General features: G+C 45.5%; 3 protein-coding genes and 1 long non-coding RNA gene across 4 annotated transcripts; 1 reads left to right on the top strand and 3 right to left on the bottom strand.

Annotated features, from left to right (window-relative positions):
- Nucleotides 1–702: 702 nt before the first annotated feature.
- On the bottom strand, nucleotides 703–2,426 carry LOC123497085 (uncharacterized). Its single transcript, XR_012202581.1, has 3 exons — nucleotides 2,108–2,426; nucleotides 1,847–1,913; nucleotides 703–1,011 (listed from the first exon to the last, which is right to left on the bottom strand). It is a non-coding gene; the product is annotated as an uncharacterized lncRNA (long non-coding RNA).
- A 2,983-nt stretch (nucleotides 2,427–5,409) lies between these two features.
- LOC109757946 (succinate dehydrogenase [ubiquinone] flavoprotein subunit, mitochondrial) lies at nucleotides 5,410–15,185 on the top strand. Its single transcript, XM_020316792.3, has 16 exons — nucleotides 5,410–5,589; nucleotides 5,841–5,996; nucleotides 7,321–7,408; nucleotides 7,594–7,740; nucleotides 7,819–7,959; nucleotides 9,518–9,603; nucleotides 9,695–9,787; nucleotides 9,879–9,942; nucleotides 10,123–10,266; nucleotides 10,361–10,548; nucleotides 10,634–10,808; nucleotides 10,878–11,048; nucleotides 11,289–11,358; nucleotides 11,450–11,570; nucleotides 11,667–11,704; nucleotides 14,792–15,185. Exons 1-16 carry the CDS (start codon nucleotides 5,515–5,517, stop codon nucleotides 14,892–14,894), a joined length of 1,860 nt encoding a protein of 619 aa, XP_020172381.1. The 5' UTR covers nucleotides 5,410–5,514; the 3' UTR covers nucleotides 14,895–15,185.
- Nucleotides 15,186–15,218: 33 nt separating this feature from the next.
- On the bottom strand, nucleotides 15,219–19,415 carry LOC109757947 (transcription termination factor MTERF2, chloroplastic). The gene is made up of 6 exons (XM_020316793.4): nucleotides 18,801–19,415; nucleotides 17,734–18,139; nucleotides 16,543–16,758; nucleotides 16,146–16,253; nucleotides 15,729–16,003; nucleotides 15,219–15,645 (listed from the first exon to the last, which is right to left on the bottom strand). The coding sequence occupies exons 1-6, from the start codon at nucleotides 19,349–19,351 to the stop codon at nucleotides 15,384–15,386; spliced, it is 1,818 nt and encodes a 605-aa protein (XP_020172382.1). The 5' UTR covers nucleotides 19,352–19,415; the 3' UTR covers nucleotides 15,219–15,383.
- Nucleotides 19,416–19,552: 137 nt separating this feature from the next.
- Nucleotides 19,553–24,158, bottom strand: LOC109757952 (probable LRR receptor-like serine/threonine-protein kinase At2g16250). Its single transcript, XM_020316798.4, has 4 exons — nucleotides 22,358–24,158; nucleotides 21,319–21,447; nucleotides 20,567–20,589; nucleotides 19,553–20,456 (listed from the first exon to the last, which is right to left on the bottom strand). The coding sequence occupies exons 1-4, from the start codon at nucleotides 23,908–23,910 to the stop codon at nucleotides 19,888–19,890; spliced, it is 2,274 nt and encodes a 757-aa protein (XP_020172387.1). The 5' UTR covers nucleotides 23,911–24,158; the 3' UTR covers nucleotides 19,553–19,887.
- Nucleotides 24,159–27,400: the final 3,242 nt, after the last annotated feature.

A 27,400-nucleotide genomic window follows, 5' to 3' on the forward strand; every position in this document is an offset into this window, starting at 1 on the left:
AGGAATAACTTGTGTATTACATGTGCGATTCGTTCATGTTGCCCATCTTTGGTGGTATGATGTTTGTTGCCTTCATGTGTGAGTAGTTCCCTTAGTTCTCGAGGACATGGATGAACCCTATTGTGTAATAGATCGATTGATATTAGGATTTAACATCCTCTTTGCATGTTTATGTTAATGATCTTCTTGACATTGGGTGAAGTCGACCATCCAATGCATGGCAACTTTGGACAGAAGGTTATTATTGTTGGCAAACCATGTGGTTGCGGAGGTGGGTGACGTGACGGGCCCCATCTCCCTTCGTAGCGGATCACTGCAGCAAGGGGTAAAACAGAGACCACTTTGGCGACGTCCACGGGGACATCTTTCCCCTTAATTACCGTTTGATAACTGGAGTGGGGAAGAACGGTGATGGCGTATGTGATACACAGTTGTCAGTGTATGCACGTATCTGTACCGGCTCTGCCCACAAAGAGAAACATGTAAAGTGGCTTAGAAATCCGAAGTAGTATTGTGTTTAGGCACCGCTATAGATGCACACTGAAGGGCATTCCGGATTCCCTGGGAACGCTTTAATCCCACTTGTCTCGAGTCTCTCATTTACTTTTGTTGAATTATTTATATTTAGACTCGCAACATCATTTCCATCACTTTACCACTGCTTTGGATCGCTAAAAATTTGCAGGCATTCTACTCGAACCATTCAAGAGACAAAAGGTTGATTCATGTGCTCCGTGTGGGATTGATACTCTTACTTTGAAAAAGCTACAACTAAACGTTGTGCACTTGTAGGACATCAGTGACCCATACAAGCCCCACGTGGTGAACTCACAGATCAGATGATGACACGATCTACGTGTTAGGTCAGCTCTTCGTCTTTGGCGCCATGACTTTTGTCGCCGACTCGACCAACCACATCGCCAAGTCGAGAACCACACTCTAGACCATATTGTTCAATTTGGCAATCTAGAGGACATCATGGATTCACACAGCGAGCTTGTCCTCCAAGGCCTGCATGGCGCAAGGATGAGGGAAATATTCAGAAAGCGGATCATATATGACTCGCACTAGCTATTTTCTGATGTCTCAAAGTAAAAAAACGGGCAGGGCCAATGTTCGGAAGGGCGGTTGCGGAGAAGCAATGGAAGTCTCTTTGGATGATTAAGGCTCCTAATAAAATAAAATGAAGGTAGTCTTGTGAGGGTATGCTCAGAATTGTTTACCTGGTGGTTCTCACTTTTTGCACCGTCATGTACCTACATCCGAGCTTTCTTGTTTTTGTGCCTGGTTCGAATCTGTTGTGCAAGCTCTACTTTTTTGCCCATATGCTAGAGATATTTGGGATGTATCCTTCGGTGCGTTGTTCAGTTGGCACGGAATGAAGAAATTTCAGATACTATCTTTGCCTCCAATTGTCTTTCCTTGGTACAGAGGCTAAACTCTTCAGCTTTAGATCGTTCTCCAATTGGTGCGGTGGTTGCTGACATTAACCTCATCTCTAGTGGCTTTGCTTCTATGATGTTCAAGCATGTTTGTCGGCATTGTAATGTAGCGGCTCATTTATTAGCTAAATCGTGTATGTACTCTATAAGTCTTAGTTTTTTTTATATGTCCCAGATTGTATCTCAGGAACTCTGTGTAATTTGATTGATTGATTAATACAACATTCTCTAGAAGAAAACTCTAACAAGGAACACGCTAGCTTAGCGTAGAGGTGTTCCAAAGATCCATGATCAAACAAACAAAAACACAAAAATAATTCCCAGATTTTGAGAAGAGGTGGTGCCAATCAAACGAGAGCAACCTCCGTCATGAGTTTCATGAGAGTATCTACAACCAGGATTACCTAATTTGGTGCTATATACACCTGCAGGCGTGTCCGCTGGCAGTACCCGAATAGTAGCCAATTTTCCCTATCCACAATCACAAACATCAAATTCAGATACCCTATTTCATACAAAACCATGCAGTCTACGTAGACCATATAAATAGCATAAAACTTGAGCAATTCGGACATCAGACATGCAATTAGTTCATCCAAAAGGGCCGAGATAGTCCAAATTGAACCTAAAATGAACACCTGAGAGTTGCGGGCACGAGCACCCACCGTTGGCTGGGCGGTGCTAGCGCCAGAGGGGAAGGGGAGAACCTGTTTCGGATCTAGAGCAGCGCGAAGATAGAAGGGCGAGCACGGGACGGGCAGGTGTGGTTGGCATTCCGCGGAGCTAGAAGGGTGGGCGCGGCTAGCATTCTGCCGGAGGGATGAGGAGGAGCTTGTTGTGGGCGCGATGGAGCCCCGCCGGTGTCGACGCGCGACCGCTGGATGGCGATGCGGAGCGCGAGCGCCTCCTCGTCAGATTCCTCCTTCACTAGACCGTCCAGTCCATGGGGCGGCCTCTACCGGAGTCCTGACAGAAGTTGGCCATGGCTGATAGGAGGGGAAGGGTTTGGGATGAATCGGAGGAGTCAAGGGAAACGGATAAGATAAGTGTGGACTGAAAAAATGGGTTTTACTAGGGTTTCATCCGATGGGGTGGGGCATTTGTGGGGGCATAAGTGGGGGGCGTCGCGGCGGGCTGATCCAACATGGCACCCGCGTTCGGACGCGTCCCTATATCCGCCTTATATATGGGCAGGATTTGAGGGTTGCTGGTCAGTCCGGACATTCGGGCCAAATTTGAGGCGCTCGTTTGGGTGTGATCTTTTGTGTCCGGTCATTGACCGGATAGCCATTCTAGACGTTTGGGGCGGGTATGGGTCTGGTTATAAATGTTGTGACATCCTGAAAAGAGCTTGACGAAAACAAAAACCTGATTTTTTGGGCGAACATAGTATATGGTACCTGAGGAGTGATACAAAGATATACCATATATATATACTAGAGTATTAGAGCATTTACAGCCGGACTTCGCAAATCCGACCCCTTAAACGCGCGCGGACGCATCCAGGTGTGTCCGTGATCATTGATCGGGCACCCCTTAAATAATGTAATTCACACATTCGTACACCTCAATTATCATATCTCAAATCCATACAAACTCATGCAACTACGTCGATGCACACACATCGTCCGGCTACTCCATCACTACTAACTAAACATGCCATCGGACTACCAAAATTTAGCATGTTTGGCTATAATGGAGTTCATCCACGGCCGCCCTTGTTGTCCTTCTCGCGGAAGTACCGGTCGTAGACGCAGTATGGATCGAGCCGGATCTGCTCGTCGCCGAAGCTGTCCTTGCCGGAGTTGTCCGCCTTCTCCTCCTTCGGTGGCAATCCGACCATGGCACGCCCGATTCTGCTCTCAGGCGAGGGTGCGCTGCCGTTTCTTCACAATGCGAGCGCCGCCGGCTTCCTCCTCCGCGGTTGCCGCACCGCCGCATCAGCCGACGCCATTTCTGCCGCGATACGGGCCTCGGCGGCTCTTATCCTCTCCTTCCCACGGCAGGTCGCCCGTTCCCGGTGGGACTCATAGTCTGCCCGACCGGTGATGGGAAATGAAAGGTGTTCCGGCTGCCGGGACCGCGAGGGTCCGGCACCAGAGAACCAGGGCCCGGTGAGCCGACGCTATGGTGTCACGGCGGACGGATCCGTCTGTCGCCCGGGCGCTTTCCTCCCGGGAGCGGCGGAGTGCAATGCGAACTACCATTGCCTCCTCCAACCCGCACGAGATGACACCCCAATCAAGGATCCGGAGTGGTCAGAGTCCGATCCGCTGCCTGCCATGCCGAAGAAGGCCGGAAACTGTCGGAGGTGAGCTCGGGTTGCGGAGGGGAGTGGAGTGAAGTGACTAGGGTTTGGTCCGACGAGCGGATGGGAACGAATATATATGGGTCGGGTGGGTCAGCATGGGCCGGATCCGACGTGATGGTGTGCCGGGCGCCTCCATATCCACCTCATATTTGGGCTGGATATAAGAGGTGCCGGTCATTTCGAGCGTTTGAGGCCCGTTTAAGGGGTCCGTCTGAATCGAAAAATCATAACCGGGTGGCCTGCCCAGGCGTTGGAGGATGGTTTGAGGCGTCCGGACGTAGATCTTACTGTTTGCTTGCTGTCACATGGGTTGGTCGACAAAAAATGAGCTGCACAAGGAAATTTTGACGAACAGCACTTCATGCGACCGCTTTGCTGGTCAAATTAATGACTGCGACGGCAGTCCATCGGCTTGTCTGTTTGCTCGATGCAGGATGTGCGGCGTTTCGCTTTCCTTTGCCATATTCATGGACATGGCGCGCTCCACTTCAACGGGGCAGCGGACCTCTCCTCCACGACACCACAAGGAACCTCACGCTTTCACCGGATTACCTATTCGCCCTTCATCATTCTCTTTTTCCTCTTTTTGCAAAAATGGTCCAAATCTTTTTCTTTTTTGCGAATAATCACTCACTCGTCTGAGCGATAAGTAATATGAATCGGAAGAAATGTTGACTCCGAGATCATTCTCATCCGTGCTAAATCTCATTTTTTCTCGGATTAGTTTCGGCGTTAGTCGATTTAGAGAAGACGTGGCGTCGAATCATAGACGAGGAGAGGAGGCCACGGCCTCTCACACTATGATTAGCATGGACTTGACCAGAGATGGGGATATCGCGGTGTGCCGATGGAGGACAAGAAGTAGGATGATTTGCATTAGAGTTTACGTCTGCAAACTTCTTTTTCGCGTAAACGAGAAAACATTAGAATCCGAAACTTTGTAGATCAATTTCACACAAAGTACTACTATGTGTAGAACTTTTTTCAGGTTTTTTGGCGCAACATGTTATTTTAAAAATGATGCAACTCATTTGAAATGTGAAATTTGACAAAATTATGTTTCATAAAAAATCATTTTATGTGCATAGTGGCATTTGTATGTCGTTGACCTGCAAAGATCTAAGGTCAAATGTTTTCTTACTTGCAAGAAAAAAAAAGGAGAAATTTCTATAGAAAGATAACATGGATTTTGATGCAAATTGGATGGCCTAAATAGAAGGTATAGCTACATAGGAGTGTGAAAAATCCACAATTCAGATTGATGGCATGGGTGCAATGCGGGGTGCGGTCACCGACGTTGGAGTTGGGCAGAGCTCTGGACGGACATAGGAGGCAGATCGAGCATGGTCGGGTGGCGAGACAGATATGGCACCGCTTGGCAGGGGCGACAATATGGAGGGGCGGGTCACAATAAGGAATGAGCAAGAGTAAGAAGAGGAAGAAGCAGTGTTTGTCAACCATTTGATTTTATTTTAAACGATCTAATGGCAGATGATGCGAAGCATTAGTATTTTGCTGCTCTAATAGTAAATGTATTTTAAAATGATGTTTTAAAATGATACCCAAACAAGAAGAAAATTGAAGAACGAAAATATAGCAGTGGCAGTATCGTAAAAGTTATCAGCCGCAAGTGCAAATCCGTCATCTAAACCCCTGCATAAACGATCTCCCCTTCGTCTTCTCTCTTGGTCACCGCCACCGCCACCTCTCTCCGCGCGCACCACCGCCAACGCCACTCGCGAGCCCTGAGATCTACTCGAGATGTGGCGCGGCTGCGTCTCGCGCGGCCTCTCCAAGGCCAAGGCCTCCGCCTCCAGGCTCTTCTCCACGACCTCGGTACCCTCGATCTCCTCCTTCTCTCTGCTTCATCTGATCGACGTAGTTTTTCCCGAAATCTTCGAGTATTCTTATAGTTGATCGCGGAGCTGGAGGTTTTGAGGTGGAAATTCTACCTTTTTCTTCGAGTAATCTTGGTTTTCCTTTCGCGAAAAAAAAGGAGTAATCTTGGTTTTCTATGCGATGAGATGTTTAGTGTTCGAGGAATGCACGACGATTGATTGTTCTTCTGTGGCTGTGAGCATTTGCAGTCTTCGTACACGGTGGTGGACCACTCGTATGACGCGGTGGTGGTGGGCGCAGGAGGCGCAGGTCTCCGGGCGGCCATCGGGCTCTCGGAGCACGGCTTCAACACCGCCTGCATCACCAAGCTCTTCCCCACGCGGTCGCATACCGTCGCAGCGCAGGTATATAGTACAATTATCATCGCAAACCCTGGGTATCGATATCTGTGTATCCTGTTATTCTATTTATTGAAATGAAATTCGCTGAAAGACATATAAGACGGAAGCTGTTTGTTTTTTCGTGTGCCGTTTGGTGCTAATTTTCGTTGGTTAGTCAGTTTTGGAATAGGATGAAAAAAAAATTGAACGATCCAGCAAAACGCTGGTTTATATATTATATAAGCAAGTAACAGGCTGATCCGTATCCAAGGAGGAAAGTAAAAGAACAGTAAGAGAAAAATATAAAGGCCCCGAAAAGGCCTGAAAGAGTTCCCAATCTTTCACGACGGATCCCTGAAAGAGTTCCCAAAGATCGCCGCGACTATGCTGGTGACAGGCGCAAGAACCACTCTGAAAGTGCAGTTGTTTCTCTCGTGCCACAGCTCCTAATCCCCCATGATGATCATCGACTTGATTTCCTTCTTGTGGTGACCATGCAAGGCATAGACGATCCCCATGGCAAACTCCGTTGAACTGCCCTCGCATGCCAATAAATTACCATTTGGTAGGGCTATTTATTTTTCTCTGGTACTCCTTGTGTAATATGCTAATCAAGTGAGTAAGATAGTAGAAGAGTGAAAGGCAGTCAAGTGGTTCTAAGCTGATGCTAGCCTGAGCATTAGATTGGATCAATATTGTTGCAATTCGCAAGGAGGAGTGGAGCATCTGTTCTCAGACTGCTGGATTTCATAATTAACAGTTTGTTAGGGGTGACCAAGGTAGAATAAAGTCTTGTATAGAATAAGCCGAAGTTCTGCTGTGTTTGGTCCAAAAATTAAATGATACGTGGGCTTAAAATCTGCGAATTATGTGTGACCCTGTTATTTCCATCCCTGAATTAGGCGTAGTATTCGCATATCTCAGCAATGCATTTTTCATGCTAAAGCAGATGTGCCGTTCAGGACTTTTTGCGTGCTTTCCTTTACTTGTAAGGTTATTACGTTAAGGAATATTCATATTGATGCCATACCATCCTAAGTTTGTAATGTCGAAACTCTCAATTTGTCAGCATGCATTTTACTGACAGAATACCATTCTAAGTTTGTAATGTCGAAACTCTCAATTTGTCAGCATGCATTTTATCTGACAAATTTCTGTGCTACTATGCCACTGAACTGTGCTTGCTTGACTTGTAATGTTGCATTTTCCATGTAGGTGTAACGTCACTTTCAGGCTGTGTGTCTTTTGCACTATTAATATGAACTGCTAGATTTCCTGTTTAGTTGTGAGTTATTGTCTAAGGTTTTTTTGACTTTGGGCATGCACTAACATGCAAGAATGTATGCAGGGAGGCATAAATGCTGCTCTAGGAAACATGAGCGAAGATGACTGGAGGTGGCATATGTATGATACGGTCAAGGGAAGCGACTGGCTTGGTAAGCTACTCCACAGATTTTGATGTTTTAGGGAAAATACATAGAGGTTATAATCATAGAAATTTGAGAGCTAATACGAACTGACATCTTTCTAAGCAACTCGCGTGAAACCCATTCATTTTTAACAGAACCTACAAAGCCTCATTGAAATTTCTTTATAATATGCAATTCTTATCCACTTTCAGGTGATCAAGATTCTATCCAATATATGTGCAGAGAAGCACCAAAAGCTGTTATAGAACTTGAAAATTATGGATTGCCATTTTCAAGAACTGAAGATGGAAAGATATACCAACGTGCATTTGGAGGCCAGAGTTTAGATTTCGGGAAAGGTACTTTCTAACTTAAGTGTAAGAAGGAAACCTTCATAGTATCTTATTCCTCATCTTACCACTATCTGCTACCATCAGGTGGACAGGCCTACCGATGTGCATGTGCTGCTGACAGGACAGGGCATGCTATGCTCCACACGTTATATGGTCAAGCCATGAAGCATAACACTCAGTTTTTTGTAGAATATTTTGCACTAGACCTTCTCATGGACAATGAAGGTAAGATAACTATGTTATTCAGATTGTCATGTATCTTCTCCCCTCATATCTGGTAGCACACGAGATTCAATTTGAATTAGATAAAATTATTTCGAATTGAAATGAATTGCTCTGCCAGACATCTTAGATTCAACTTTTTTTTTCTTGTGGCAACGCACAACAGAGACATCTGTTAGAACTTAATAACTCACTGGTAGGATCTAAAAGGAACATCTCAGTGGAAGTACCAGCAATGAAGGAACACCCAAAATTTGTCTGCTTGATTTTTTTTCCGAGCAACCGGCAGGAGCTCTGCCTTTTCATTAAGAAGAGAATTGGCCAGTTTATAAGGAAATCTGGCAGAAAACTGATACATCTGCGACAAGCGCACACGCCAGCCCAGAGGTTGCGCACCAACCGAGCTGTCGACACTGCCACCTAAGTGACAAGAGACGACACCCTATCACTCAACACCGGTTTTCGGGAGCTGTCGACACTGCCACCTAAGTGACAAGAGACGACACCCTATCACTCAACACCGGTTTTCGGAGCCACCGCTCCGACGACCACACCGACCCTGAGGCCGCGCACCAGCCTAGTTGATGTCTCTGTCACCCTAGCGACCAAAGACAACACCTTCGCACAGAAGATCTTCAGAGCCGCCGCTCCGATTTCCACATCGGCCCTGAGGCCACGAACCAGCTAGTCGATGGCACTGCCACCCAAGTGACCAAAGCCACCACCACGCGCAGGGGACTTCCGGAGCCGCCGCTCCGACTACCACACCGGCCCTGAGGCCACGCACACTCCTAGCCAACGAAGCTAACAAAGCCACTGCAATATGATTGTTAGACCACAGCAATTGTTCTTTCACTATCTTCAATTGCTTGATTCACCGCAATATGATTGTTATTGAAGCCAACTTCCTCCAGTCAAACAAAACACGACTTCATAATCAGCTTATTTCTGGTGGCGAATATTCAAAGACCGTAGCATTCATACCAATCCATATCGCCCAAGCAACTAACACAAAACCAGGCAGGGCAAGTTCCAGCCTATGTATTGCCCTGGAGCCACACATCCCCAATTTCAGAATATTACAAAGATATACGTATCTAGAAACAATCATATTCATCTTATGTGTTTCAAATTGTTGCTATGATGTAATAAAGTAACCCACTTCCCATAGACATGTTGAGCACTTCATATTGCGCTTTCTAGTTATGGTTCTGTATGAATCCGAAGCAATGTTTGATTATTATTTTTTGTTTTCCAAGCTTGTGGTGTTCTTGTTGCGCTAACCATAATGCTGCTTATGTGTTATGGACTTATAGGGGCTTTGTCCATTAGTGTTAACATGGTCTGTTTCATTCTCTATGCCATTGCCCATGAACCCAGGCCTGCTTGTTACATAGTTCTCCCTAAGTGTTTGTTGCCTCCTTTTGTTATTCTGTTCATAACGACATTGACATGCTTGCACTCTTCTTGCGCTTCTGGAGTTTTTGTATTGGGCTCATGAAGATTGTTTCGAGCTTTCCATGGTGTCAATACTAGTAATTAACACATAATGATATTTCAGGCAACTGCCAGGGAGTCATTGCCTTAAACATGGAGGATGGCACCCTTCACCGTTTCCGTGCAAAAAATACAATTCTAGCCACAGGGGTAATATTATTATTATTTCTACATTTGTAGGTATAAATTGTTTGTGCTTGCTTACTTTAGCCGTGAAATTATTTTTGGGTTATGGAAATAGGGTTACGGCAGGGCCTACTTCTCAGCAACCTCAGCTCACACATGTACTGGAGATGGCAATGCCATGGTTGCACGTGCTGGTTTACCTCTTCAAGTTAGTTTTTATCTAATGCTGATGCTAATTTTTAAGTTCCTCCTCTTCCATTATCCTGTTTGATTATGCTTGTGTGATATATGCATTGCAGGATCTTGAGTTCGTCCAGTTCCATCCTACAGGCATATATGGTGCTGGATGCCTCATCACTGAAGGTTGTATATATTCAACTATTTCTCCCTGTTGTTATCATTAGGGAAGCAACTTGGTCATAAAACCCTCTAATCTATGGATGATGTATTTCTGGAGTTGATGTTGTACTTGTCTGTTAAGCCCCCTTTTTCTCTTCTCTGGCAACTTGTGTTTACCTTGTTGATCTCACACGGTTTTCTCAGGATCCCGTGGTGAGGGTGGTATTCTTAGGAACAGTGAAGGTGAGCGTTTCATGGAACGATATGCTCCTACTGCGAAGGATCTTGCTTCTCGTGATGTTGTTTCAAGATCCATGACAATGGAAATTAGAGAAGGGCGTGGTGTTGGTAAGTAGTCTTAGTCATCTTTTTTATATGCAAAAAGTTGCCAAATTGTGTGGCTTATTCAGGTCAACCTAATCCTTTTGTCTGGTTATCGCAGGGCCATTGAAGGATCACATCTATTTGCATCTTAACCACCTGCCTCCTAAAGTTCTCAAGGAAAGACTTCCTGGTATATCTGAAACTGCTGCTATTTTTGCTGGTGTTGACGTCACCAAGGAGCCCATTCCAGTTTTGCCTACCGTTCACTACAACATGGGTGGGATCCCAACAAACTACCATGGGGAGGTTAGTCTTGAGTAACCATATTAAACATGATCATGGATCATGTTTGCTGTTCTCCTAATGGTTGTTCTGTTTTAAATATTATTAGGTTGTGGATATCAAGGGTGATAATCCAGATACTGTTATTCCTGGTTTAATGGCTGCTGGAGAAGCAGCGTGCGCGTCTGTTCATGGTGCAAATCGTTTGGGTGCAAATTCACTTCTTGACATAGTTGTGTTTGGTAGAGCTTGTGCAAACAGGGTAGCTGAGATTTCGAAACCAGGTAAGCTCCTTTCTTTTGTTCTGCATCTCATTGCTTTCTTGGCTCTGACTCACTATACCTATATTGCAGGTGACAAGCAGAAACCTCTGGAAAAAGGTGCAGGGGAGAAGACTATAGCATGGTTGGACAAGCTGAGAAATGCAAATGGTTCATTGCCAACTTCCAAGATCCGTCTCAACACGCAACGTATTATGCAAAATAATGCTGCAGTTTTCCGTACACAAGAAACGCTTGAAGAAGGTATTGAACATTGTAGAGTTCATCACCATCCTGTGTTTTTTCTCGAACAATCACCATCCTGTGTCCGTTATCTGTTCTCACCATAGACCCTTGAGAGGTAAGGGAAATTCTTAGAGCTATTTATGCATGAAAAGCACGAAGCATGAACAACATAGTAAAGATACACAAGCAGGAAGAGACGCTATTCTTGGTTATAATTATCATTTATCAAAAAATTCTCATTGGCCATATGTTTATTAGGTTGTCAACTGATCAGCAAAGCATGGGAAAGTTATCATGACGTGAAGATCAGTGACCAAAGCCTCATATGGTATATGTTATTCCTCGCAGGAATTGTATGAAGCAGTTTGACTTGTATTCCTGCAGTAATCACCCATTTTTCTTGTCGTTTGTTTATGCAGGAATTCAGACTTGATAGAAACCATAGAGCTAGAAAATCTGTTGATAAATGCATGCATAACTATGTATTCAGCAGAGGCTCGGAAGGAAAGCAGAGGAGCTCATGCTCGTGAAGATTTCACGGTTTGCTACTTGGCTTGTTTGTTTTACTGTCTCTTCTTCCTTGCACCCACATGCTTCTATGTAGTAACGGCAATTGTTTCTCCTCGTTGCTTACAGACAAGAGACGATGAGCGTTGGATGAAGCACTCACTGGGGTAAGTATCTTGACCGTCTTCTCTTCATTATTAAGCTTAATGTGGTTACATCAAACAATTTTGTGGAGTGAAACAAATTATAGTAGCGTGTAATTCGGTGTAAAACCCACTTAGGGAATCTCCAACGGTGTACCCCAAATCGAACACAATAAACGTCCGCGGACTCACCAAACTTCCGTGGATGCGTCCGCGGACCCGGATACGGGAGCCGGCCACCCAACCCTGTGCAGCAAACGTCCGCCCTTGTCCGTCCTTTTTTTTCTCCCTATGATTCCAAACATTAAGTTTTCAAATAAAATAATTCAATCTTGAATCCAACTTATTCACGCATATGCTCTAGTTTAGTTCTCCCCTTTAAGCGCAACAGATGCTCAATCAGATCATTCTGAAGCTGCTCATGAGTTGATCGATGGCTTGATGGCGAATATGTTGATGCATTTGGATAAAATCTCCAAACGTCGCCAAATTCTGCTCTGGAAGTTGGATAGGAACACTCAAATTCCAGACCTTCGTCAACTCCTTCACCCTCATCCTCCAGAATCATGTGGTACATGATCACATAAGTAACACCTCCTACAACGTCTTTGGATCTCGTTGTTTAGCAGGTCCATGAACAACTGCAAAACAGGCTTGGAGCCCTCCAAATGCCTTCATCCTTTGTAGTGCCTTCGGACAAAGCAAGATCTTTTTCAGTACTAGCAAAAGAGCCCGTGCGTTGCAACGGGAGAGAAAACATAACACACGCTCTTAACCCAACAACCATCACTCAAGACCACAATAGGTCCATCTCCTTTATTTTTGCGAGGCATCATATTTGTGTTGCCGCTTATCCTCCTTCTCACCCTCGCCGGCGATGGCCTCGGTGTTCACACAAAACAACAAAAAACGTGTTTGAATATGGTTAATCCTAAGGCGTCTCTCTCTCCCTCTCTCCTCCCTCTCCCTCTCTCTCTCTCTCTCTCGCTTTCTCTCACTCTCCCGATGAGAAATCTGTTGTTTTCCCCTGCGACATTTTTCAGAGGTATGCATGTGTAGTTATTGATGTTTTCTTTTCCCTATATGGTTATAGTGGGGTGTTTATTTGCAATCCGGATCGTTGCCGGTACGAAAGAAAAACGGATCTTGCGCTATAAATTATAAGTTTGCTTCCAAAACAATATTTAAATAAAATTAACAGGTAAAATTAACATCATATTTAGATTCCACACATTTTTCTAATAAAATTTCATATATAATATATTAAAATCGAAGTTACGGTTTAAAAGATATGGATAATTTAGAAAATCATTTGTTTGATTTAAATATATTCCAAAATAATATTTAAAAATACTTAACAGGTAAAAATAATCTCATATTCGTATTCTACATATTTTTCTAATCAAATTTCATATATAACATGTTCAAATCGGAGTTACGGTTTAAAAGATATGGATGATTTAAAAAAGCATTTGTTTGACTTAAATATGATCCGCGGATGAATTACCTAAAACATGAGGGGGGGTTTCGAAAAATGTAAAATAACGGTTCGGGTGTGACTTAAATCCGGACTGCGGGTTGATTTCAAGAAAACAACAGGGACTTTTGTGTAAAATACGAAAAAACGATTCGTTCTAACTTAAAACAGGACTGTGGGTTGAATTCTCTGAAATAGAGGGACTTTTCTGCAAAATGCCATGACGGACGACCAGAAACCAATTTGCTTTATTATTAGGTAAAGATTTAGCTCAGACATGGTCTTGACAAAGGTCGCCCACCGATGATAGATACAATCAATCAAATAGTAGATACAATCAATCAAATAGTAGCCCATGTTGTGGTCATGACCATTGATGGTATAGTTGCACGGAGGAGCTTGTCACACTGTCAACCTAGCAAACAAAGGAGACTGCTGCAACACATTGATATCATTGTGAGACCCGAGCATGCCAAAAAAACTGCCAAATTCAGAGGTCTTGTGATGCATCTGCTTTAAGAATGATGGTAGGCTTCTTAACATGACCTTGATATTGCCCTCGTTTAACATATAGGCAGTTTTTCCATTTTCGGTGCATGCAATCAAGGGATCCGAGCATACCTGGCCACCCTCTTGCTTCCGAGAGTGCCATGAGCCTTTCGGTGTCTGGGACAGTTGGTTCTCTCTGCGGTCCAAACATCTTGACCACTGCAGTAGCAAACCTGACCATGGCATCTTCGCATGTGCTTTAAGACATCCGGAGCTACTCATCCCATGAATCTGCGGCCGTGCCATAGTCTAACATCCTCAATGCAGCCGTGCACTTCTAATAACCAGAGAAGACAATTTTAACGGCCTCCTTCAAGATGAAGTAGTCATCATAGGCTCAGACACCATTGTAGAGACCATCAAAAACATTTTTCCGCATCTGAAAGCGTCGGCGAAAATGGTCTACGAATAGGGCATTGGGTATAAAAAATGCCCCCAGCCCTATTCTGATTCAACACTCGTCCCTTGACTGATCCCTTGAAACTAAGAACATGCTCCCCGGCACATGCTCCTCCGTGCGCTCTGCATCTGGAAAGACCGCCCTCATCATCGCCATTAGTCATCATCCAATGAGCATGAATCCATGAAGTTGTAGTAGAAGTACTCCAAATCCATCGTGTTTGCTTCAAAGGAAGGAAAAAAAATGTCAAGAATTTGGCTATGGCATTTGGCCAAACACTTGTCAGGCGTGCTGTCCGCCATGGACGGCACAAGGCGGACGATACCTGGGCAGCGAACGGACGAGGGTGGAACGGTGCCGCACTCCAAGGCAGATAGGCGCGTGGGTGGGGCAGCGGGGGTGATACAGCGGCAACGTTGGTAGCTGCCACTCAGGGAGGGAGCGGATACAGAGTGTGGGGAAGGGGGAGTAAGAAAAACACAGCTCCAAGTGAGGTTTTGGGTGTGTCGGGGATGTTGGAGTCCTACGTGACGGATATCCGAACGCTCGCAACCTCCCCTTTGGTGCCGGTTTCTGGGAATTTGGACGCGTATGTGGTGTCCGGACATTTAGGGGTGGTACGGCGTATAGGGTTTGAGATGTCCTAAATTGAGCAACTTGATGTCATTTGTTATGTGTTTTACAGGTACTGGGAGAATGAGAAGGTACGATTGGCATACAGGCCAGTCCATATGAACACATTGGATGATGAAATCGAGTCGTTCCCACCGAAAGCACGAGTATACTGATTCATGCGTCTCAGCTCGGTGATTTAATTAAGGTTGTTAATAAAGCATGCGGTGGGTATTCTCTAGCTGAGAGTTGCAGCTGAATTTCGTCCTTGGTTTTTCCTGTGTATCCTGTGTAATTCATGAGAAATAAATAAAAAAACAAAAGAAAATACTAGTGCCTAGCCTGTTCCTTTCTGGGTACCTTGGTGTAAATGAAATCTTATATGAGCTGCTTTCATGCCGAACCAGATACTTATGATCTGGGATGATGATCTACCTTAGTTATGTTTTTCTTTTTCTTTTGTGAAACATTTTAGTTATGCATTTTGTGCTCGCGCTGGCTCCAGCAGAATCCACCGTCGATTTGGCTTAGGACTTTGGAGTCACAAAGGATCAAATAGGCTCTCACAGTGAGCACAGCCAACCACAAACGTGGAACAGGAATATGTACACGTATGTACGTACAAGTCAAGGACATGGAATTCTTGTTTCTTGCAAGGTACTGCCTTAATCTGCCTCCATCTCTTGACATGCTGCTGCTGCTGCTACGCCATTTCCATTGCCGCTGGGTGTTTCGGGCGCACCTGATGTCTCCGGAGTAGCTTCTCCGGCTTCGAATCTCGCTCTCCTCTCGACGGCCTCTTGCACCCTCTGCGCAAACTCCTCATCGGAACCAGGCAGCATGTACCGCAGCTTCATGTTTATCCTGTTGGCCACCAGAACCTTGTGCCGAGGCTCTATCCTATGCTCCAAAGAGTAACTGAAAAACCTGGCAAGGCACAAGGATGGGAAGCATCAGCCTGTATCATCTCATCTTCTTCTCAAAAGAGGATATGGATGCGGTACACTCACCGGGGAAACTCGATAAGATCTTTCAGCGGCCGTACCATGACACGCCTGAGGTACTGGTATTTTGGACGTAGAACATCCACATTGTATCGGAGAAGCGTCGGGAAGTCGGCAACCATCTGGCCGAGCACCAAGTGGTAGATGCCCAGTGACCGAAAGTACTTGACGCTGGCTTCCAGTTTGTGTGCGATGCTGCAGCCCATGAGCTGCGGGTCCAACGCAATGACCTTCCCAATGTCATCCTCTGTTACTCCAGCTTTTGTCCTCAGGAATATAACCTGCAGTTTCAAGACACATGAGCCGAATAGAGCACAACAAGGCTTAATGAGATTTGAAACTAACTGCACTTATGATGTACCTATACTTATCCTACTGAAAGCATTGTAAAACATGGTGAAATAAAATGATACGAGAACAAACCACTGGGCGTAACTTCCTGTACAGACTATAAGTTAGTACAGGGGGGAACTTCACTAGCACATTGCCGACTGCATCATTCCTCACACCAATATCCTGTAGAAATCGTACCTGGAAGAATTGATCGGATAGAAATGAGAAGGGTCAACTGTCAACAAGCCATGCATCAGAACTAGAAATCCAATTTGTACACTTTTCTCAGATACAAAAGGTAATTAATCCTAAGAGTAAAAAAAAGGCAGTTACTCCTATCAGAGTGTTAAAGAACAATGTTTAACAGATCATAATATATTTTGTGAACAGGCATACGAATCATAGTATCCTGCAGTGAATAACTCATAAAAGAGTGCCCAAGTAGCATCAAAACATGCATGCATAGTGCTAATTATTTAGGGGGTACCTTTGGTGCAATTACTGTCTCTAAATCAAGACAGAAAATCGTAGGTTGGACCACCAACATACGCTTCATACCATCCCGTGAAATGTTTAGATGATATAGGTACTTCACAAGTGGCTTCCACCTTTCTTCAATGCTGCAGGCCATGAGCTGTGGCTTATAAGCCAGCATTTTTCCAAGTTCTTCTGTGCTCAAACCAAACTCTTTCAGATATTGAACCTGTGAGCCAGAACGCCATTATTTTCAACACTGAATTTGTTCTAATTATGAAGTACAAACAACCATTGCTATACAATTAACAATGACAAACTGAAATGTTGAATTCAAGAACTCAGTTTTTCCTATATACTTGTATCCGTTTTTATGCTATCAGCTATTATGTTGATTCTTCTACAAACAGGAGCCACGGATTTACAAATTTTACTAACCACTGAATTTAGTGAGCAGCGCCAAATTCTTCTATGCATTGCTTTTCCCCCCTCTTTTGTCATCAAAGTGCCTATGGACCAGTTCTTTTTTAGTTACCCGAAGCCCATGTAGAGGCACCTACGACTGAGTCCTGTTTCTAAGTTTTTCAATACCATGTTTCCTGAAGCGAGATTTTGGCGCGATTGCTATAAAATATACTTCCTTGACAACTTGAAGAGAGATCAATCTTAAGAAGATCACTGCCTACTCCTCAGTACCCGATATAAATTTGGTGACTATTGGTATGTTTAGGCTTAGGTCACCTATTTTGAGTTATGGACACACAAGCAAGGCCAAAACATGTGTGTGGGGCGTGCAAGCCATCAACCTACTAGCTATAGGGGAGACAACTTAGCATCTCAAGACAAGACTTTCATTAATCCAAAGTCATATGAAAATATCTCCCAGAATTACAAGAAATTTACTTTCACTAGTTCATCAGTAGTTCAGTGTTAGATCGGTTATAATCATATGGCGGTCAACACTGCGCAGTCATTGATGCCTATCCAAAAAGGGAACTGTGAGTTTAGTTTTGCTCCACCAATGTTCTTTAACAAAATATGAATAGATCTTCAATCATCTGAAGATTAAATTGACTCTTGCATAATAGTAATAGTAAGAGAAAGGGAATAAATTGCAGGAAAAAATGGTGTCAAATATTCTTCCAAGTGGGCAAGATGCAGAAAGAAAAATAGCATGGAGCAAAACTTAATGCGCAATAAACACCTTACTGTTCATCTCTTCTAGGCTGAAAAACCCAAGAACTTTTGGATAATCATAGACCATAGTGCCAAAGTCATTCTCATTCATTCCCATATCTGTATAAAATCGCACTCGTGTCTCTAACTCATCCAAGGACAAATTCAATAGCTGTGGACATCTACTGACCACGTGACCAATCCAGTCTCTTCTAACACCACAGCATTCCAGATAGCCAGTAATCTCTTCCAATTCTTCAAAACTGCGACTCATAAGGGATTCACCCTTCGCAAGCACACGTCCCAAAAATACTCCTTTCACATAAATTGATCTCAACCACTTTAGCATCCTTCTCACTTTCTCCAGATCACCAGAACAGGAGCAAACTACTTTCGCGATTTGGGGATATGTCAATGAGTTGTGCTTGAACCACCTGAAGTAAATATATTGTTTCAATACTAGCGAGGAAACTATTTCCGTACGTATCATGAAATACACTACTTCAGAGTTTGCTAGAACAATGCCATGATTAGGACTTTGCACAGTTACTTATCATGTCAGTTCAAATGAAATGTTTAAATAGGCATAGTCATAGAACAGTGTGAAAACACATCAAATAAATGCAGTTTAGACAACTAAAACTGAAAAAAAAAAATCAATCAGCTCAAGTCCAGCAAGATAAATAGAACTGAAAATTTAATAAGATTAAGAGCTTGCTGAGGTTAAACAGCACGAATTGGAAAATAATCACAATGGAACTTGTTGACAGGGGTGTTATAGCCAAGCTTGTGATTGTCATGGTCGGTCACTGATAGGAGGGCACTATCATTTCAAGCCTAACAAAATATGCACCGTCTTGAAACCAGCTAGGTGGGAAATGGTCAAGCTTCTTGCTCAGATGAGATGGACCAACTTAGAATATGATTTTCTTTTCCCTCTGTTAAATGACAACTCCTGCAGCTTTTGCTCACACAAGAACGAAATTTCATTCGAGTCTCGTAATTGCATTATTGCAGTTCATGTGCTCGGTACTTGAGAAGAAATAAACAGAAGAATTGAACAAGAAAAAGGAAAGGGAACGCTGCGACGTTTACTTGACCAGCTCGACCACGCCCGATTCCTGGATGTAGGTCCGTGCCCGCGCGTTGAAGGACTGGTGCGCGAGCTCGGAGCGGTCGCGCCGCATGGCGGCGGCTCCGACGACGATGCGGTCGACGAAGGCGCCCATCCGTGAAGTGAGGTTGTTGACGTAGGTGAGGCCCCCGGCCTTGCCGCCGCTGAGCGCGGCCACGAGCGCCTCGGTGGCCACAGCGCGGCGCACCTCGAGCGCACGCCGCAGGACGTCATCGTCGGCCGGGACGTCGAGGTCCTCCCGGGAGTCCTGGATGCACGGGGGCGCGACAGAGCCCGGGAACCGGTGGGTGCGGCGCGGGGCGAGGGAGGCCTCCTCGGCGACGAGGAGGGAAGGGGATGGAGCGGGCGGGAGGATGGGATAGTGGGTGGCAGTGGTTGTGGCGGGGTTCTGGAGACGCGATGAGATGGCGGAGGAGGGAAGGAGGCGGCAGCAGCGAGGGTAGGAAGGGTTGGCGGTGTGGAGCGGGAGATGCAGGCGGATGTGAGAGCGTGGGAGAGTGGTGGTGGCCATTGGAGACGAGTGGAAGGTGGAGCGAGGTTTAGCTCTATCCTGTTTGGGTTTTTTCTTTCTTTCTTTTTTGAACTGTTTGCGGGTTAACTGCTTTTCTTGAGAGAGAGAGAGAGAGAGAGAGAGAGAAAAACAAGGCAAGGCAAACTGGCATGGCCAACTGCTAAACGGTCACATTTGAATTTATAAATTTAAAAATAAATATAAATTCAAATTGACTTATTTTTTCAACCTTCGACCCAGAACAATCGTGTCTCAAATTAATCAAACTAACTAGTACAGATTATGTCAAAATCAATGTGATTTGGTGAAAAGAAATTAATTGTGTCATACTGAATGTTGTTGCTCTATGTGCACTCTGAAAACATCATGTACCATCTCCATGTGCCAATGAAGGAAAACCCACAACTTAGCCTCTCTTTTATGCACACTTCTGACCTTGAGGAACCGAAGCCATGCACATCCGATGACAATTATACACAGGTAAGGAAGAATCACCAGCGTCTGAAAGAAACTCCGGATAAAATCTTCTCTTTTCTCTACACAGCGACGTCCTCGTCCAGCACTTGCGGGTCTGGAGCAATCTCCCGCAAAGATCTCTTGAAGGACGAGGAAGCTTCTCCCCCACTAATATGTGACCTAACCGAGCCTCTGCGATCAAGCATTCGCCCTGATGGCGACATGACCTCGTAGCTCTGGTAACGACTGCCCTGAAGAAAAGTAGACTGCCATGAGCTCCGCGATGACGAGCTCCTGAGCCTTGCGGAGTTGGACCGGGAACCCGCTCGGACCACCCTCAGCGGATTCTCCAGGGCTTTCAAGACGTAGCGAGCAGAGGGACGCCTTGACGGCTTTGAGTTTAGGCACGTCTTTGCGACGATCGCCACTGCCCATACTTCTTCAAGATGGTCCTCATCAACGACAAGTAAAGGATCGATGATATTAGTAATGCTATCCTTGTCACTGATGCTGATGCGATTTGTTGTGTTCGCCAGCCACTCCTCGGAGCCAGCATCGTTTGATCCACTTACACCAAAATTGCCTGTTACTAGCTCAAGGATCACCTTCCCAAAGCAGTAAACATCGTATGAACAAGTTGCTGGTGGGCCTGAAAATGAGAAAGACACACAAAAGAGATAAATTTTGTTCTTTTTCCGATATCAGACTTTGTATCAATTATGAAAGTAGCATGCGGACAAATGTGAAATATTTATGCACCTGATGTGTTCTTGTCAAGAGACCTGCCACAAGAAAGTGCCAGTTACCAATGTCAGTTAGGAACGTCAGTTAAGAAGACTGAAGAAGCTTAACAAAATACTACTAACATAAGTTTCTTCTAAAAATAGACAAGATTGGAATTTGCTCAAGACAACAGAATCAGAGGGCAGTAAGTAGGTGTGTGACCAAACAATGATTTACCAAGTACCAACCACCAATCAATCAAAATATGCCAAAAATTAAGATTCGTTATTCACTGATGTTTCTGCAATCAACAGTTTGCAGTCCTAGAAACTGGTAGTCAAGTAATAAACAACTCCAAATTCCTTACTGCCATGTCCTTATTTGGTGTGCATTTGGCAAATAAAAGGCACTTAATACCAGAACTCGTCACTTCTAGCATGCTGTAGTATTTTTAAGTTAGTACCAGTAAAATTAGTAAGAAAGTGGGCAAACAAATTGCTTACAGCAAGTCAAGTAAAACCACAAATATAAATTATGTAGATTAATGCCTCTAGCTTCTTTTCTATACATAGGGTCATCGATGATTTATAAGTAGAGTTCCTTTACCTTCCATTTATTTCTATATGTATGCTCCTTGTATATTAATGCTATATAAGCCTTAACATCAAGATAACTCAGAGCAAACTTTACAACATTAAGCTCAGGAGTTAATTAGCATGGTTATTAGATTCTTCTAAGCATATCACAAAACATGTAGAAAAAAAGAATTAAACAGGTCGCAATCTCACTTTGATGATCTCAAGATCCGAGAGAAAACATTCTGGCTTCCTGCACTTTGCTGAGCGCATATGTTACTCATACTTCCGAGTCGCACTTCAAATTTATCATCAAGAAGCACACTGCTTGCTTGGATATCTCTACAGTTGCAATGAAAGAATCAGAACTCAGAACATGATAAATCAAATATCAAGAACGATATTAAAGAAGAAGATTAGGGCATCAAGCAACATGCAGCTATGTGGAGATAAGGCCTGTAACTTAAAATACTTGACCTCACCTACTGACAAGTGACAACACTGACTAGTCAAAGTAATATAAGATGGCAACAAAAGATAAAGCAGTCAAAACAGGCAGGTGGAACAGAAGATGACTACTACCAATTATGTCAAAAGTAATACAATACTGGAATAACTGATGACGTCCAGAGAGCAGTTGGTAAAATACGAATACAAATGCTACGCCTACGCTCCAATAGAGACTTGAGGCTTTGGTAGAGCTTATTTCTATTAAAAAAGCTATTATCATATATCAAATTTATCTTCATTGTATAACTCTTCCTCAGATATTCTCTCGTGCAGCATATACGCTTTGTACAGAAACCACATGCATATATCAGAAAAACATACAATCAAGTAACATTTTTTACTTCCACGCAAAAAAATGTAACACTTTTTACTCAGCAAAACAATCAGAAAATGACTAGTCATACAAAATCATATACTTCTACATCAGGTCAATTCTTCTAACCATATACAAAGACAAATCATATTCCTCTAATCTTTCGTTCAGACTTGGGAATAATAGGTCAAACAAAAGTTTCACATATATAAAATTTCTCTCTCTTCAGCAATAATGCCTTGACAGATATGAATTTTACTGGTGTATTCATAAACGTCAAAAGCACAACCACCACTTAGAGGACCCCAGAAAGTATAAACTAAATGTAACAAATTTATACCATAAGATTAAATACTCCAATAGCATATTCCACATGTACTGGGAAATGCACCAGCAAGATGTTTGGAGCATACAGAAAGTATAAAATACCTGTGAACGAATGGTGGGCTGCACTCGTCATGAAGGAAGCACATGGCCTCAGCTACACCAGTGGCGATCTTCAGTCTAGTTATCCAATCCAATGAGTGCAAGCCATCTTCAGTGTCCACAGGTTTCTTGTGCAATGCATTGGTCAAGTCCGCCTTTGGCATATACTTGTAGGACAGAAATTCTTCGTCATTGTTGGCCAGATGGCCGAGCAACGGAACAATCCTCTCATGTGAGTACCTCGAATAGAAGTCCAATTCGCTTGAAACTTTGTTGATACTCTTTGTACCAATCTTCTTGACGATGACATGTGCGCCATTCTCCAACACACCATGGTAAATATCCCCCGAATGCCCATGCTTGAGGAGGTTGTCATCACCAAAGCCCCCGGTGGCATGGACCAATTGCTCATAGGTCAACTCACCAAAAACGGTAATCGCGTCCTTAGGAGTAGCATCGGCTCTCGGGGACACTGCTGCCGGTGATGAGGCCACAGGATTTACGCTGCTGTCCCTCCTACGCATGCCGCGTGCACCTTCCTCATTTGTTTCCGCCCCTCTCCCACCTCCTCTTTGTCTCCTCCTCATCAAACAGAAAAGCAATGCAACCAAAAACATAACCATCAATGCTGCCGCGGCTGCAAGAACCCCAATAAGTACATTTTTGGAGATCCCACGGCTCTTCTCCGGTGATGGCTGAGGCAAAGGTGCAGGCACTGGAATATCAACAAGTCTCACCCCTTCCCTCCTATAGAAGTCTTCACAATCAACATGGCGGCGCTGACCGGAGACACCAGAGAAGCAATTCACGCTAACATCCACCGTTGCATCGGATCCATTCCAATTTCCATCGAGGTAGTTGCTTGACACGTCCACCAGCCGGAATCTCGTCTTGAGTGCCCCAATGGCATCAGTGGCCACACCATACAGAGAATTCCCTGAAATGTTAAACAACGACGCCGCTACATCACCGGCGCCGACCGAGACGCTGGGTAGCTCCCCGGTGAAATTGTTGGTGGAGAGGTCAAGAACGCGAAGGCCTTTGACGGAGAGCAGCGTCTCCGGAACCTGGCCCGAGAGGCTGTTCCCGGAGAGGAGCAGCCTAGTCAGATTCCCCGATGAGCCGAGATCGGGCGGGAGCGTGCCATTGACTGCGGCGTAGCGGAGGTCGAGCACGGCGAGCGGCTGCGGGAGGTCGCGGCTGAACCACGCGGGCACCTCGCCGGGGAGCGGGAAACCGGAGGCGTTGAAGAGCTCGAGCGCTGTGAGGTTCCGCAGCCCGTCGACCGCGAACGCCGGCGCGCGGCTCGCGAGGCGGGTGCGGCGGAACCCCGCGACGCTGACGCCCACGACGCGGCCGGCGCGGCACATGACCCCCGCCCAGGCCGTGCACGGGTCGGCCCTCGCGGGCCACTCCCGCGCCCGCAAACCCAGCGACGCCCGCAGGCTGTACAGCCCCGCCAGGTCCGACGGCGACGCGAGCGGCTGCTGCGCCACGGCCGCCGCCACAGCCCCCAAAAGGGCCACGGCAGCCAGGAGGAGGCGGCACTGCGGCATGGGTGGAGCCGGAGCACCGAAGCGGCCGCGACAGTCTAGGTCTCTAGGGCGCGGCCATGGAGGGAGGCGGGGTCAGAGGCGCCCACGAGGTGTTTGAGGGAATGCTTCTGGCTCTGGGCGGCACGGAGACGTGGGGGAGGCAAGCAAGGAGGAGTTGACCGTGGCAGCGAGGCGGCGAGGCGAGACAAGCAAGCAAGAAACGAAACCGGCATGTGTGCGGGCGAGTAAACTAAAGAGCGAGGTTCTGTGGGGCCCTCTTCCAGCCGTCCCGGATCGCTTTCACGTGGGCCCGTCTCACGGGCTCGGCACTGCCCGCTTCAATGCGGGCCGTGTCCTACAGGTGGGAAGGCGGCCGGAGTGGCGGGAACGGCTGGCCCACCTGTCTGTGACCACGGGGCTGAGGGATGCGTGGAGGCGTGAGGGGCGTCTGGGTTACACTGGCTTGTGGGCCCGCTTGGTTTCCACGCGGGCGGGCGTGGTCGGGTTTGCGGGCTCGATCGTGGGCTCGGACCGACCGAGGAATGTTCGTTTTGTCCATCCGCTTCTTGTCCTGATCGGTCATTGCTTCTTTCTTTTCTTCTTAAATACAGTACTGTTTGGAATTGATGGAGAGAGATCTCTAGGTTTACGCGTCCGGCTAAGCTATCGGCCAGTGTCCTTTTCCCTTGGAGCCGAAGCTGTGCATGTGAGAACGGCAGACGTGTCCACATGGAAGTGAACAAGCTCCATTTCAAAGAAATAGAAAGTCAACTCAAAAAAAGTGAAGAAGCGCAACACCGCAACTTTGTGAAAGCTCAAACAAGAGAAAGAAAAAGAGACACCTCACTTATGTCGGATATATATAATTAGTTAATACTAGCAAAACATGCCCGTGTGTTGTAACGGGAAGAAGAAAAATTATCCCTCATACACACCCGACAATATCAACAAATAATATTCTTAAAAAATCTTTATGGGCATAATTTCAAACAATATAGAAATCAATGTTAAGCCACTGGTTACATAAAGCTCGTATCCTCAGTTTAGATGAATCATCGTATAGGGATTGGTAGTGCATTGTGCGAAATAGAGAGGATGATTACGTACCTGTTTTAACCTTTAGCATATATGGTAGTTGGTATCAATCAACATCCCCTACGGTGCCAATAATAGATATTGTGAGAGCACAAACTGCATATCTACTAAATTCAAATGGGGTAGAAAACGTATATAATAGGCATACCCAAATAACTCATATGGTGAAGATATTTATTTAAGGTTGCATCCTAAAGCAATTTTGGAGATGATTAACCAGTGAGATAATAGCATATTTGAAATCTACATATTTTTTGAGGGACTTTCATATATAATATGTTATATTTGGAGTTATTTGGAGCGCGACAAGGCGACGGGCGGGCATGCGGGGGTTGGGGCGCGCGCGGGGCGAGCAGGCAAGGGGCGCACAAGCGGGCAGCGGCAGCAGTGCTGAGCAGGGCCGCGACGGGGGGCTAAGGGCACAGAGGGGCGAGGTAGCGCGATGCAGGGGAGCAGCAGTGGCGGAAGGCGCAGCCCCGGCGCGGTCGGGCGCGTACGCGGGCGGTGTGGCGGCTTACTACATCGGGAGCAGAGGAGAAGGGGTGGGGCGACGGCTCACCGAGAGGGGGTGGATGGCGAGCTCGTGAGGGGGTCGGGGAGGCCGGGCGGTGCCGAAGTAGCCTAACGGTGACGAGGCAGTGGCGGGTCCGAACGGGGTGAAGCTCTTGACCCCGCCGAAGAGGCGGCTCCCGGCTCGCGTTCTGCGGCGTAAAAGAAGTATCCGGTGGCAGCGAAGCTCCGGTACGCGTCGTGCGGGACGGGGAGCAGCGACAGGAGGCGCTCGGGTGGAGAAGGGCAAGGGAAAAGGGAGGAGTGGATCCGGGCGAGGGAGAGGGCGATGAAGGAGAGAGGAGGCGTCCAGGGGGAGTGGGTGAAGGGAGGAGAAGGAATCGAGGGGACGAGAGGGGGTCCTTATCCCCTCGCCCTCGACGCCAGTGAGGCGGTCGGGCGGAGCCCGTGCCCTGTAGCGGTCGAGGCAGGGGAACAGGAAGGGAGGGGCAAGGGACCGGGGAGAGGGGGCGCTAGGTGGGCCGGCCTGGCGCCTGTGGCCAGATGGGCCACGGCCCGGGGCGGTTTTCTGTTTTTTTTCTTTTTATTTAGCTTTTCCTTTTCTTTTATTAGTTTCAGTTTTCTTACAATTTCTATTTTAGTTTTAGTTTTATGAAACACAAACTTAGTCCCTAAATTTGTATTAATAGTTAGGTCACTGCCACAATTATTTTGGCACTAAAATAAATTAGTTTAGAGTTTTTATAAATTAAAAAGCTTTTATATAACTGTTTTAGCCATTGTTTTAATTAGTTTAGGGCATTTAAGCACTTTATAAAAATGTTGGTTCACCACCATAATTGGTTATGGAATATTTGCCACACTTTGAACATTTTAGTTTGCATATTTGAGAAATTTGAATTTTTTACTTTAACTTGAATTTGAATTTGAACGGTGTTTGAATGCAAGTGAGGATTAGCAACAATAGGAGTGATAACCTGGCATCATTAACAAAGGATTACTGTAGCTTAATTATTCAGGCGTCACATCTACTCTCTCGTAGAACTCACACGAGGTATTCCATGATACGTTTCTAACGTATCTATAATTTTTTATTGTTTCATGCTACTATATTATCAATCCTGCATGCTTTATATCCATTTATATGATATTTTATATCATTTTTTCGGACTAACCTATTAACCCGATGCCCAGTGTCAGTTCCTGTTTTTGCTTGGTTTTTGTCTTTTCAGAAAATCAATACCAAACAAAGTCCAAATATGATGAAACTTTATGATGATTTCTTCTGGACTAGAAGGGACCATGGGAGGCCAGAAGACCTACGGGAGAGCCACGAGTTCATAGGGCGCGCCCCCTGAACTCGTGGGCCCCACGTAGCTCCGTTTGACCTAATTCCACCTCTATAAATTTGCGAATATTCCCAAACCAATAGAGAGCCACCCGAAACACTTTTTCGCCGCCGCAAGCTTCTGTTCTTCCGCGATCCCATCTGGAGGCCTTTTCCGGTACTCTGTCGGAGGGGGATCATTCATGGAGGGCTTCTACGTCATCATTGCTGTCTTCCGATGATGCATGAGTAGTTCACCACTGACCTACGGGTCCATAGCTAGTAGCTAGTTGGCTTCTTCTCTCTCTTTGATCTTCAATACAATGTTCTCCTCGATCTTCTTGGAGTTCTATCCGATGTAATCCTCTTTTGCAGTGTGTTTGTTGGTATCCGATGAATTGTGGGTTTATGATCAGATTGTTCCTTAAAAGTAATTGAGTCTTTTCTGAACTTTATTATGCATAATTGTTATAGCTTTGTATTTCCCTCTGAACTATCCGTTTGATTTGGCCAACTAGATTTATTTATCTTCAGTGGGAGAGGTGCTTTGTAACGGGTTCAATCTTGCGGTGTCCTCAC

Source organism: Aegilops tauschii, chromosome 2 (assembly GCF_002575655.3).
Source record: "Aegilops tauschii subsp. strangulata cultivar AL8/78 chromosome 2, Aet v6.0, whole genome shotgun sequence".
NCBI classification, from domain to species: domain Eukaryota; kingdom Viridiplantae; phylum Streptophyta; class Magnoliopsida; order Poales; family Poaceae; genus Aegilops; species Aegilops tauschii.